Source organism: Oncorhynchus gorbuscha, linkage group LG12, assembly GCF_021184085.1.
Source record: "Oncorhynchus gorbuscha isolate QuinsamMale2020 ecotype Even-year linkage group LG12, OgorEven_v1.0, whole genome shotgun sequence".
Lineage (NCBI taxonomy): Eukaryota > Metazoa > Chordata > Actinopteri > Salmoniformes > Salmonidae > Oncorhynchus > Oncorhynchus gorbuscha.
In genome coordinates this window covers 29,561,823-29,574,265 of record NC_060184.1, presented here as the reverse complement: position 1 = coordinate 29,574,265, position 12,443 = coordinate 29,561,823, and the positions used below count along the sequence as shown (strand labels likewise).

General features: G+C 39.6%; 1 protein-coding gene across 1 annotated transcript in view; it reads right to left on the bottom strand.

Moving 5' to 3' along the window:
- Window positions 1–12,443, bottom strand: part of LOC123990852 (potassium voltage-gated channel subfamily H member 5-like) — a 116,424-nt gene that overhangs the window by 50,769 nt on the left and 53,212 nt on the right. Inside the window, 2 exon segments of the mRNA XM_046291778.1 lie at window positions 1–91; window positions 2,736–2,828. Coding sequence (XP_046147734.1) covers window positions 1–91; window positions 2,736–2,828 — 184 coding nt within the window.

The window sequence follows — 12,443 nt, the reverse complement described above, 5'->3', positions numbered from 1 at the left end:
CGTACTCCAGGTAATGGTCAAGCTTCCGGGCCACGCGGCCCAAGCGGAGAAGTCGGACCACCTTCAGTGAGCTGAAGAGGCTGCTGAGGCCCTAGAGACAGAGAGAAAGGAGAACAATAGAGGAGATGGAGATAAATATAGAGAAAGATAGGGAGAGAGCAATTGCAATATGGTCCACTCATACATCAATTTAGATCTAGGTCTGCGAGCTTCGGGCGCAAGCTTTGAACCACTTGTTTTTGGGGGTCACATGTTAAAAAAGTTTGAGAACCACTGCACTAGACAACACTGGAAAACTAGAAATAATCCAACTTTAAAATAAAAAAATGTGTATACATGCTAATAGTCACTCTTTTTGTTAAATTATGTGGCACAATTTCACAATTTCACGGAATTTGTCAGTGAAATCCTCATGCAATTCTGGGTGTATTTGTAATATTGTCCTATGGACTCAGAGCAATTAAAAAGCACTGCAGCCAACTGTAAAAAAATACTAAACTATAATGAGAGCCTTGAATCAGCTGCTACTGAGGTCTACTCAGCCCCACATCTCTAGAAGGGGCCATGATTACACAGCAGAAATCTGATCCAAATCAGTAAACAGGATCAGTAAAAACACCTTTTTTTATGTTAACAAAATATTCAAGAAATGTATGCCTTGTTGAATGCACCAGGTGTACTAACCTTTGCATGCACTGCTTTTAATCAGTATGTTGTGCAGCCTGAGTATCACATCAGAGTTTGAAAGGAAATGTGACCTTAATTACAAATTCACCTCATCGTATGAATACCTAGAATATCATTAATGGATTATTATAGGCAATAACCTTCAGATAGCAGGCGGGTATAGGAGTTTTCACAACTCAATGTACAGTACAACTTAATCCCACCGGATCCATAACCATAGAATTCTCACCCTCTCAAAGGCAAGGCAACCAGGAAGTCTCAAGACGTGTGAGGCAAGTTATGATAGTATTTTACACTGCAATCTCACATGGAAAAAAATCCAGCTAGATGGATGGACAGCCCAAAGCTTCAAGGAATCCTGCCTCACTCTGCCGGCCTATGGCTCTTTTATGTAACGACTTTCATGTATTTGGATGGAAATATATGAGTTTATATGGGGACTGTATGGATGAATTCCTCCAACTCCTAGTACTTCTGCTCTCTCTTCATGACAGGTAGCATAAAAAAATAACATGTTTACCCCTATCGCTTGTACATTAGAGTTCCCATTGTCCTAACTTCTTCAACGTTTCCATGGTCAACTATCCTCTTTATGCCTTATTTGTAATTAATGTAGCCTCTAAGCTCAATGGGCTACTTAAATTATATTTAGTGCCATGTCAACTGTATTCCATTACCCATGAAGAATTATCCATCAATAATTACATTCAGTAATAACTCAGCCACTACAGCCTCCAACAATGTGTACCATCACATACATCATGTTGACTATTGCTGTAGATGGATAGGTTATTCATGTGCTACTCATTACCATTGTTTGGGGTCAATCGCTTTAGGGTAAAGAGATATACAGTAGTAACCCACTGTACAGTAGTAGCCCACAGTGACAGAAGACAATACGGTACACACACACTCCCACACAGCAACATAGTACCAATTATTTTCTTATAGTAGGGAAATGCTGACTTTGCTAGGCATAGACCAGAATCTTTTAAAGCTACAGTCTGCAATTCGAAAACCAATGAAATGGCTACCCCACCAATCTTTTTGGAATACAGCACAGGAAAGGGGCTAAGGAAATGTAACACCTCTCGGACTCTAAAAGGACTGACAGTCCATGACATCCACATTATAGTTTTAACCATGTTCAAGCTTTACGGTACATTGTTGGTTCTGATGGGATAAGGCAGTTGTACTAAGCTCAAGTTATATTCATCAAGAATCAATGACTATATATCATTAATTTAAAAGTCAAAACATTTTGTGCCAATACCTGACTGTAGCTGTAGCATAATAAAACTTTCAAAAAAGAAGGTTCTCTCTACATTTTTGATGCTCAAAAAACTAAGCGAAGAAAATGCCGTAATATAGCATTAGCTATGAGTGGCAACCAAGGCTGGGGTCAATTCCATTTGAATTCAGTCAATCTATGAAGTAAATTGAAATCCCTATTACAATCATCCTCAAGCAATTAGGAACATTGGAATTCCAGTTGACTTCCTGAATTGACTGACTTAAAAAAGAACCGACCCCAAACCTGATGGAGGAGTTGAGACAAACGCTGTGACTGAATTCTATATAGCATAGCTGCTTACTAGAAATATAGCTTGTGTGTACTAACCATAATACATACTATTTAGAAAATTCTGGCAGTATGTAGTAAGTGACAAATATCATTAATACTGAGGAAGTGTTGTCTGTTGTGCAATGAATCGTGTTGTTCCCTGCGATTATTATTATTCCATTTCTTTTTTTTACAGCCCCTCCCTTATGTGATCATCAGCTGTTGTCAGACACAAGGGTCTGAAAAGAGGACTCTCTTCCTTGAATGTGGAGTAAATTCATACAAGATGAAAATACCAAAAGTATGACATCCCAGCACTTAAAGCGTACTCCATTTTTATAACTTTTCACTAGAAAATGCTCTATTCTCGCATACTCAAAAAGCCTACTAAACAGGACATACTCTACATGCAAGTACGAGAATCCAGTCACAGCCTAAGTGAGGGCATGTCAAGGCCACAGAGGGGAAGGGAAAATCTGCTTACTGGGAGAACTGAGTCTTCTGCCCTTGTGGCGTTCCTCTGCGAACTGGATGACTCTCGCAGGTGCCCCACTGCCAAAGAGTCTGAGATGGAATCCTTCACAGAAACATACAGAAAAAAATATTTATTATCACTCGTACACACTTGACATTGGCATTCATATACAAATTAATTCAATAAAAACAGGAAAGAGAGAGAGAGAGAGAGAGAGAGGGGATAGCACCTAAATGAACAGAAAAGCACAAGTTAATATAACGACTTAGTAGGACACTTAGTAGGACATTAGTAGGACACTACAGAAGTTCACCAATTGAGGAAAGCCTAGGTAGGCTCGTTTGATCATGGGAGGATATCTTTCTACACATTATCTATCTACTACTGTATAGTATCTATTTACCTTAATATCTTTTTTAAAAATCTATTGAAACTTTATATTGTTCAACCCCCACACAAAACTGTTTAAATTCACTTGATATGTGGTGACGTCTGCTGGAAAATGTATCCTTCATTCGGCATGAAAACCAGTCACTATACACCAATATGGCCATTTCTTCAATAAGGGAATGATTAAGCTTATTGCATTATTAAGACGCCATTTGTATTGAAGAATAATATGTTGGGGCAAGGGGATATGCCTCTCTTTAGTGAAGTCAAGCATCTCCTAAGTCAAGCAGGACCCTGAGATGAATGAATCAATACTGTTAATCAAGAGGTTAGTAGTTCCAATCTACACACGGTATAACTTTCATTTTACTCCAACTGTAACTCATAAAGAGTAAAATCAAACAGAGCACTTCCCTCTGAGACATCTATAATTCACTCTTGAGTGGGTTGTCTCTCTTATACAACACTCAATAATGTATCAACTATGAGTTTAACGCTTGTTCCACACCAGGTCTGGAATCAGTGAGTTGTTTCTATAATGCAGCCGACAGAGAGTAGGGAAGCAGTGATTTCACACCTTGTGTTTTGAGATAAATAGAGGACCACGTTTTCAATGTCTGAAAGTGGGTTTTGACAATAGTGACACCTTTTATGCTTTTTACATCAATAGGTGACATCTTCTGTCCACAGAACAGCCTTCACAGTGTACAGAGTAACCCTAACATTTCATATTGATTAGTTGGAACTTCATTCAAAATGGGTTTGTAATGGTTGTGATTGTATGGCATACAACACATTTTAACACTGTATACTATTCTATAAATCTGCATACAAATTCATCGCCCCCTCATGGTCACCATGAAAACAAACACTTGATAGGTACATGCTGCTGCAATACAGTATTTTTGCACATTGTGATGACAGCTGTTTGTAAATCATCAAACGAAAATAGAGTAAAACAAAAGTAACTCATTCACCATCTTGGCAGAGATCTACAACTATTTACGGTGCTTACATCTTCATTCATGTATATAACCCATGTTATTAAAGGGGCAATCTGCTTTTAAAGCTAGAATCCTTAGTTCAAAGCGTTGTTACAGTCTTTGGTTCTTCCATTTATAATTTGAGGTTTGGACATTAGCACGTTGGGCGCACCAATTGGTGTCACCTCATTAGGCAGTATGTTTTACACCTGTGCTGGCTTGTCATCTCGTTAGTCAGAAGGTGTTTCACCTGTGCTGGCACAGGTGATATTTAAGAGCGGCTGGCCCAGTTTTCCAGTTGGCTTGAGAGATGTGGAAGGTTCCACCTTCCGTTGGCTCTCCCTATTTTGAAGAAACAACAACAATCTAAATAAACAATCCTTTATCTGAACTTTCCTGTTTTTGTTTTGCTCCATTTTTTGGTTTGCTTCCTGTCTAAGTTTGGTGTAGGTTTTTATTTTGTTTGCCTCTTGGGCATGTTTAGTGGACGCTCGTGGGTGTCTTTTAGGTCCCAGCTATTGTTGGCAGTGAACTTTCAATGGACACCCCATGATTGTCTTAAAACCCCACCTGTTTCATTTTGGATGTTGTCAGTGACTCTGTTAGTTCCCCCTTCTGTTTTCTTGCTGGAGAATATAACAGTGTTAACCCCGCCTCTGTTTTGGTAAAAAGCTGCAGGATGGGCTTGGAGAAATGTAACCACTCTCACATTCATATACAGAGCTATGGATGTGGTGTCTCTTGATGTGTTTTTTCCTATATTTTTATTTTTAATCCCAGCCCCCGTCCCCACAGGAGGCCTTTTACCTTTTGATAGGCCGTCATTGTAAATAATAATTTGTTCTTAACTGACTTGCCAAGTTTAATAAAGGTTCAATAAAATAAAAATGCAAAGACTGACCATGATATCAAAATAATCATGTTGAGGCTAGTGTTCACAAAGAGTAAAACAAGCTTATATTTTGGGATCTGATGGGGTATAACAGTTGAACTAAGCTCATGAAGCATTTAAGTTATATTCTTCAAGAATTAATGGGTCTATACCATTCATTTATAAGTCCAAAAGGGGATGTAGCTACTGAGTGTTCTAGCTTTAAGTGAATGATATACTGTGCACCCATTGTTTCTTAAAGTATTTCACGTATTGTGCCTCATGAGCTTAGTTAAACTGCCATACCACATCAGAACCCAAAATATAAGCATGTTGTACACCATCGTTTGTAAAAAAATGTTTTCTAAACAAACACTGCATAGCCTCAAAACATGGTTCGTTTTATCTGATGGATGGTAATTATTTGCAGCCATAGCTCGGTCTATGAATTTGAGAGTGGTTACATTTCTCCAGCCCCATCCCTTAGCTCTTCACCAAAACGGAGGCAGGGTGATCGCTTTGTTATTGTTTGAACTGCAAATTGCCTCTTAACACTTGAAATATTAAAGTTGACCTCAAATGACTGTGTGTGTGGACTGTTTGAGATTGCCCTATGGGATGCCCTGTGTGAGATTGCCCTACAAATGTGTGTATGGGATGGAGAGCTCTCAGCACTCAGGACCTGAGGCCTACACTGCTTTGAATTTGCAAACCAACACAAACTAACCCCAGTCACACGCATACTGTCACGCGCACACAGAATAGGCAGGAGACTAATACAAATATGAACAGCACCATAAATGCTTTTAAAACAATTAATGCACTGATTTTAACATTCACCAAAATGTGTATAAGCTAGTGTCAGCCAAAGGATGATACATTTAAGGTCGACCACTATTGTATCTGTGAGGGCAACAATAATTGAGGAGTGACATTCTCACAACTGGTGTGTGCTCCTGGACTGCTGTGGTCTTTTGTATGAGGTCCCACTCAGTGGAAACACATCTTGCAGGGCTCTGGATGGACAAAGCTTTGAGACAGAATAACGAGAGGCAATATTGATTTCACATGAGTCTCCTCTCTCCATTCCAGGGTCCAGTTTCTGCAATGTAAACTATGAATACTCCAATATTCTCTCTCCTTTACACCTCTGGTGCTCTTACCCTTTCCCTCTTGCTCTGTATTTCCATACACCTCTTCATTCCAATCATTCTTTACTCACCCCTGCTCCCAGCTTCCGAATGATCTCCATCCACATTTGTCTCCATCTCTGTCCCTCAAGACTCTCGCTCCCTATGTGTCTCTTCCCAGAGTCTATATTGCACTCACACTGATATAAAGGTCTAGCAGCAATGTCCTAAGGGGTGTATATAAAGGGTTTCCATGGCCCCAAGGCCTAAGTAGCACATTTCAGTGCCTGTCCAATTTAAAGCAAGCCCATCCATATTTTTATCCACACAAATGATCTTGAATAACTTAAAAAAGGTAAAACGAGTATAAAATGTATTGCAAAACAAAACTAAGAAAATGGTGTTTTTCCATATACAGTGGCAAGAACAAGTATGTGATCTCTTTGGAAATACCTGGATTTCTGCATAAATTGGTCATACAATTTGATCTGATCTTCATCTAGGTCACAAAAATAGACTAACACAGTCCTTCTGTAGCTCAGTTGGTAGAGCATGGCGCTTGTAACGCCAGGGTAGTGGGTTCGATCCCCGGGACCACCCATACATAGAATGTATGCACACATGACTGTAAGTCGCTTTGGATAAAAGCGTCTGCTAAATGGCATATATTATTATATTATATTAATAACACAAAAACAATTATACGTGTTCATGTCTTTATTGAACACACCGTGTAAACATTCACTGTGCAGGTGGGAAAAGTATGTGAACCCTTGGATTTAATAACTGGTTGACTCTCCTTTGGCAGCAATAACCTCAACCCAATGTTTTCTGTAGCTGCGGTTCAAACCTGCACAACAGTCAGGAGGAATTTTGGACCATTCCTCTTTACAAAACTGTTTCAGTTCAGCAATATTCTTGGGATGTCTGGTGTGAACTGCCGTCTTGAGGTCATGCCACAGCATCTCAATCGGGTTGAGGTCAGTCCTCTGTCTAGGCCACTCCCGAAGGGGTATTTTCTTCTGTTGTTGATTTACTTCTGTGTTCTGGGTCGTTGTCCTGTTGCATCACCCAACTTCTGTTGAGCTTCAATTGGCGGACAGATAGCCTAACATTCTCCTGGGAATTCATTTTTTAGTTGACGATAGCAAGCTGTCCAGGCCCTGAGGCAGCAAAGCAGTCCAAAACAATGATGCTCCCTCCACCATAGTTTGCAGTTGGGATGAGGTTTGATGTTGGTGTGCTGTGCCTTTTTTTGTGTGTTCCTTCCAAACAACTCAACTGTAGTTTCATCTGTCCACAGAATATTTTGTCAATAGCGCTGTGGAACATCCAGGTGCACTTTCGCAAACTTCTGACGTGCAGCAATGTTTTTTTTGGACAGCAGTGGCTTCTTCCGTGGTGTCCTCCCATGAACACTATTCTTGTTTAATTGTAGACTTGTCAACAGAGATGTTAGCATGTTCCAGAGATTTCTGTAAGTCTTTAGCTGACACTCTAGGATTCTTCTTAATCTCATTGAGCATTCTGTGCTGTGATCTTGCAGTCATCTTTGCAGGATGTCCACTCCTAGGGAGAGTAGCAACAGTGCTCAACTTTCTCCATTTATAGACAATTTGTCTTACCATGGACTGATGAACGTCAAGGCTTTTAGAGATACTTTTGTAACCCTTTCCAGCTTTATGCAAGTCAACAATTCTTAATCTTAGGTCTTCTGAGATCTCTTTTGTTCGAGGCATGGTTCACATCATGTAATGCTTCTTGTGAATAGAAAACTCAAATATTGTGAGTGTTTTTTATAGGGCAAGGCAGCTCTAACCAACATCTCCAATCTCATCTCATTGATTGGACTCCAGGTTAGCTGACTCCTGACTCTAATTAGCTTTTGGAGAAGTCATTACTCTAGGGGTTAACATACTTTTCCCAACCTCACTGTGAATGTTTAAATTATGTTTACAATATAAACAAGAAAAATACGATAATTTGTGTTCAATTAGTTTAAGCACACTGCTTTTCAAGATGGCAGCTGGAAAGTTTGGCGTGTTGGCAGCGTTTTTTATCCACGCTTGTATATTAACGTGTATCGATACTAGCCCCTTTTGTACATCAAGTCGATGTCCTTTTGACAAAAGTATGCGTTTTTAATCAGAAGATGAGGTTCGAAGACCAGATTGGCACTAAGCATTTTGGCCTCCAAAAGGGCGAATATGGTCGGGGGAAAACGCCAAATAGATGGTAGAAACCTAATAATTACCCTATGCCAGTTGCTTGTCTGGAGATGTCCATCAGTGCACCGGGCCCGTTTTCGAGCGATAAATCCATTCGCTATAATAAAGAGGGTCAAAAGGGGAAAGAGCAACAACCATCTCTTTCAAATGAGAGTGCGAATCTTGGAAGGAGCTTCATTGCGGCGATTGGACTGCACAGAGTCACTCATCTCAAGTGAACAATTTCAGCTGACAATTCCAACAGGAGAACTTAACTCTAGACAATGTCATCTCAACATTACAGGTCTTACATTAGAGGTCTCGCCTACTCTCCAGTAACTGTAAGGTGGGAGTGCTTTGCTTTGCTTTACCGAAACATGGTTGGATAAAAAACGCTGAGATTGAAGTTGAAAATGATGTAGTAATTAGAAGAGACCACAATCACACAGGCGGGAGAGTTTGTATTTATGTCAAATCAGATATTGGGTTCAACTATAGATCAGATTTAAACCATGATGAGATTGAAGCTGTGTGGTGGAACATTTTATTACTGAAATGTAAAGCTATTATATTGGGAACCTATTATAGACCAGCACATGTTTGATGAATTGTTGGAGGAGACTTGTCTTAAATCAGAGGTTATTGTTACTGGTGATTTTAATACAGATATGCTCAAAAAGGGCCATGCTACTTTTAAAGCTCTTAATAATTGTTGTAATCTATTTGCTTTATACCAGCTGATTAACGAGTCCAACAGGGTCTGTCCTTCTACCCAAACCATCATTGACCCTGTGTTGGGTGTCAGATAGATCAAGGATATCAAACAGTGGGGTTGTAAACTATGGGCTCAGTGATCATTCCATCATTTTCTGTAGTAGGAAAGTTCAGAAAACAATTTTTAATTATCATAACTTGTCATTAGGGCTATGACAAATTATAGCACAGATATGTTATTTGTCTGAGCAAATTAGACTGGTCTGCTGTATTGAAATGCAAAGAGGTGGAGAAATCCTGGGGCAATTTTAAATACTTGTTTTTACATGCTGTAGATAAGCAAGCTACAGTAAAACAGGTTAGAATTAAGCAAATAACAGAACCATGGATAAATTATAACATTTTAAAGACAATTAAGGCGAGAAATGAACAGTTTCTGGAGTTTAGGAAATCCAGGGCAGATTATATATTTATAGACTATAAGAAATTAAGAAATGAGGTCAACAGGATGATACAGGCCAAGAACGCCAAGAAAGAATATTTTAATGACAAAATAGTTGAAAATAGGAATAATCCGAGTAAATTATGGAAGTGTCTGAAGCTGTTAGGTTATAGTAACAGATTAAAGACCAAACCTCGCAATCTTAGCTTGGACATTGGAGGAAAGGTTACATCAGACAAGACCATGGTTGCAGACAGTCTGAATAGGTATTTTCCAACGAAAGATAATACATTAGTTAGCAAGTTACCTTGTCAATCAGGTTGCTATGGGGAGAGTCATGTGAGCCTTTCTCACAGCAGGGGATTCAAGTAACTGATTTTGCATTTGAAAAGGTGTCTGAGTCAACTGTGCTAGAGAGGCTGAAAGAACTTGACCATTCCAAAGCAACTGGCCGTGACAACATTCCTGACAGATTTCTAAAGGATGCTGCGGTAATTATCACTCTGTGTGTAACTCACATTGTGAATCTGTCTATTGAACTAGGGTGTTTGCCCAGTGAACTAAAACTTGCAAGGGTCATTCCTTTATATGAAAAGGGAATAAGTTAGATCATGGAAACTATCGTCCTGTCTCAATCCTGTGTGTTTTATCGAAGGTCACGGAAAAGATTATGTTCAAGCAGATTGACAGTTATATTTCCTTACATAACCTATTCTATGAGCTCCAATCTGGCTTCAGGAAATCCCATTCCACTGACACTGTCTACTATGTCTGACTGATCACATAAGGAAGGAAGTAGATGGAGGGAGATTTTAAGGTATGGTTATCTTAGATCTCCCAAAGGAGTTCGATACAGTGGATCATGACATTCTGTTAATCAAACTAAGGGCCATGGGCTTTAACAACTTAGCAGTAAAATGGTTCAGCACTTACCTGCAAGGAAGAAAACAGATGGTGGATGTGGATGGGACCCTGTCTAAACCCAAAATCTGTGGGGTACCCCAAGGGAGTGTGCTGGGTCCACTTTTATTTCTATTGTAAATAAATTATCTGAAATCTGCATGTACATGTGACCTTTTACTATAAGCGGATGATTCTGCAATGTTGGTTTCCCACAAAGACAAAAATGTGGTTGAGAAATCCCTCAGTGCTGAACTTCTGAATGTCAGTAAATGGCTATATGACAATAAGATGTCACTCCATCTTGTTCGGGTCCAAAGTGAAACTGAGGAAATCCCCAGATTTTAAGGTGGTAGTAGGTGACATTGTAGTTGCAGCAAAATAATATGTTTAGTATCTTGGATGTGTGCTAGATAACCATCTGACAGGGGAGAGCATGGCACAAAATGTTATTGCCAAAGTGAACCATAAAATTAGGTTCCTGGCTAGGACCTCCAAATATCTCGATAAGAATGCAATGGGGACATTGGTAGGAGCTCTTGTTCAGTGCCACGTTGACTATGCATCCTCTTCCTGGTACAATAGTGCCCCCCAGATATTAAAAAATAAATTGCAGACATCTCAGAAGAAATTAATCAGGATTATTCTTAAACTTCCAGCACTTTCGCATCTTGACTATTCCCACTTTAAAAGGCTTAGATGGCTTAAAGTGGAGGAGAGAGTCGCTCAGATAAAATTGCGTCTTGTACATAAGATTGTCCACAGTATGGTCCCCAGATACGTATGTAACTACTTTAACTTAGTAAAGGATAACCATAACTATTCAACTAGAAGGAGTGAAACTGATGCTGTTCCTTTTAGATTTAAAAGTGGTATGGGGAAAGAAACATTTTTATACTCAACTTATAACCTATATAGGTAGTTTAATGTTCTCACTGAAAAAAATTGCTAAGTAGTAGCATGTCTCAAAAGTGAGTGGTAAGATTAAAGCAGGTGGCAGAGAGGGAAATGCTGGGGATAGCATATGGTCTGCATTTGCTCACTAAAGTCGGTTACGATGCCGAACTGCAGTCAGATCGAGACCCTGGTGAGGATGACAAGCACGCAGATGAGCTTCCCTGAGATGGTTTCAGACAGTTTGCACAGAAATCCTTTGGTTGTGCAAACCCACAGTTTCATCAGCTGTCCGGGTGAATGATCTTAGACGATCCTGCAGGTGAAGAAGCCGGATGTGGAGGGCCTGGGCTGGTATGGTTACACGTGGTCTGTGGTTGTGAGGCTGCCAAATTCTCTAAAACGATGTTGGAGGCAGCTTATGGTAGAAAAATTAACATTCAATTCTCTGGAAACTGCTATGGTGGACATTCCTGCAGTCAGCATGCCAATTGCAAGCTCCATCAAATTTTAAGACATATGTGGCATTGTGTTGTATGACAAAACTACACATTTTAGAGGGGCCTTTTATTACCCCTAGCACAAGGTGCACCTGTGTAATGATCATGCTGTTTAATCAGCTTCTTGATATGCCACACCTGTTAGGTGGATGTATTATCTTGGCAAAGGAGTAATGCTCACGAACAGGGATGTAAACAAATTTGTGCACAAAATTTGAGAGAAATAAGCTTTGTGTGTATGGAACATTTCTGGGATCTGGTATTTCAGCTCATGAAACATGTGACACACACTTTACATGTTGTGTTTATATTTTGGTTCAGTGCAAATAGTATATCCCACACATTTATTGTATTGTAATATATGTTTTTCCATATAAGCATGAAGGAAAGGTATGTGGCCAGCTTTGCAAGAGAAGAGAGACTGCATTTATTGTTAGGCTAATAACCTTTCTATCCATCTTCTCCCATTCATACAGGAATTAAAAGGGCAATACTGACAAAGACAAGAGCTTGCCATCCATGTTGATTCCTACATGCCAAAGCAAGACGCTGTCTATTGGACTTTAAGTGCATCAAAATTGATTGAACAAGGAAGGCTGTTAAAGCCCTAGATGTCACTGAAAAGCACCCCATTATTGAAATCTTGGCTCAGAGTCATTTTGAAGCTTAATTGCATTCCACCCATG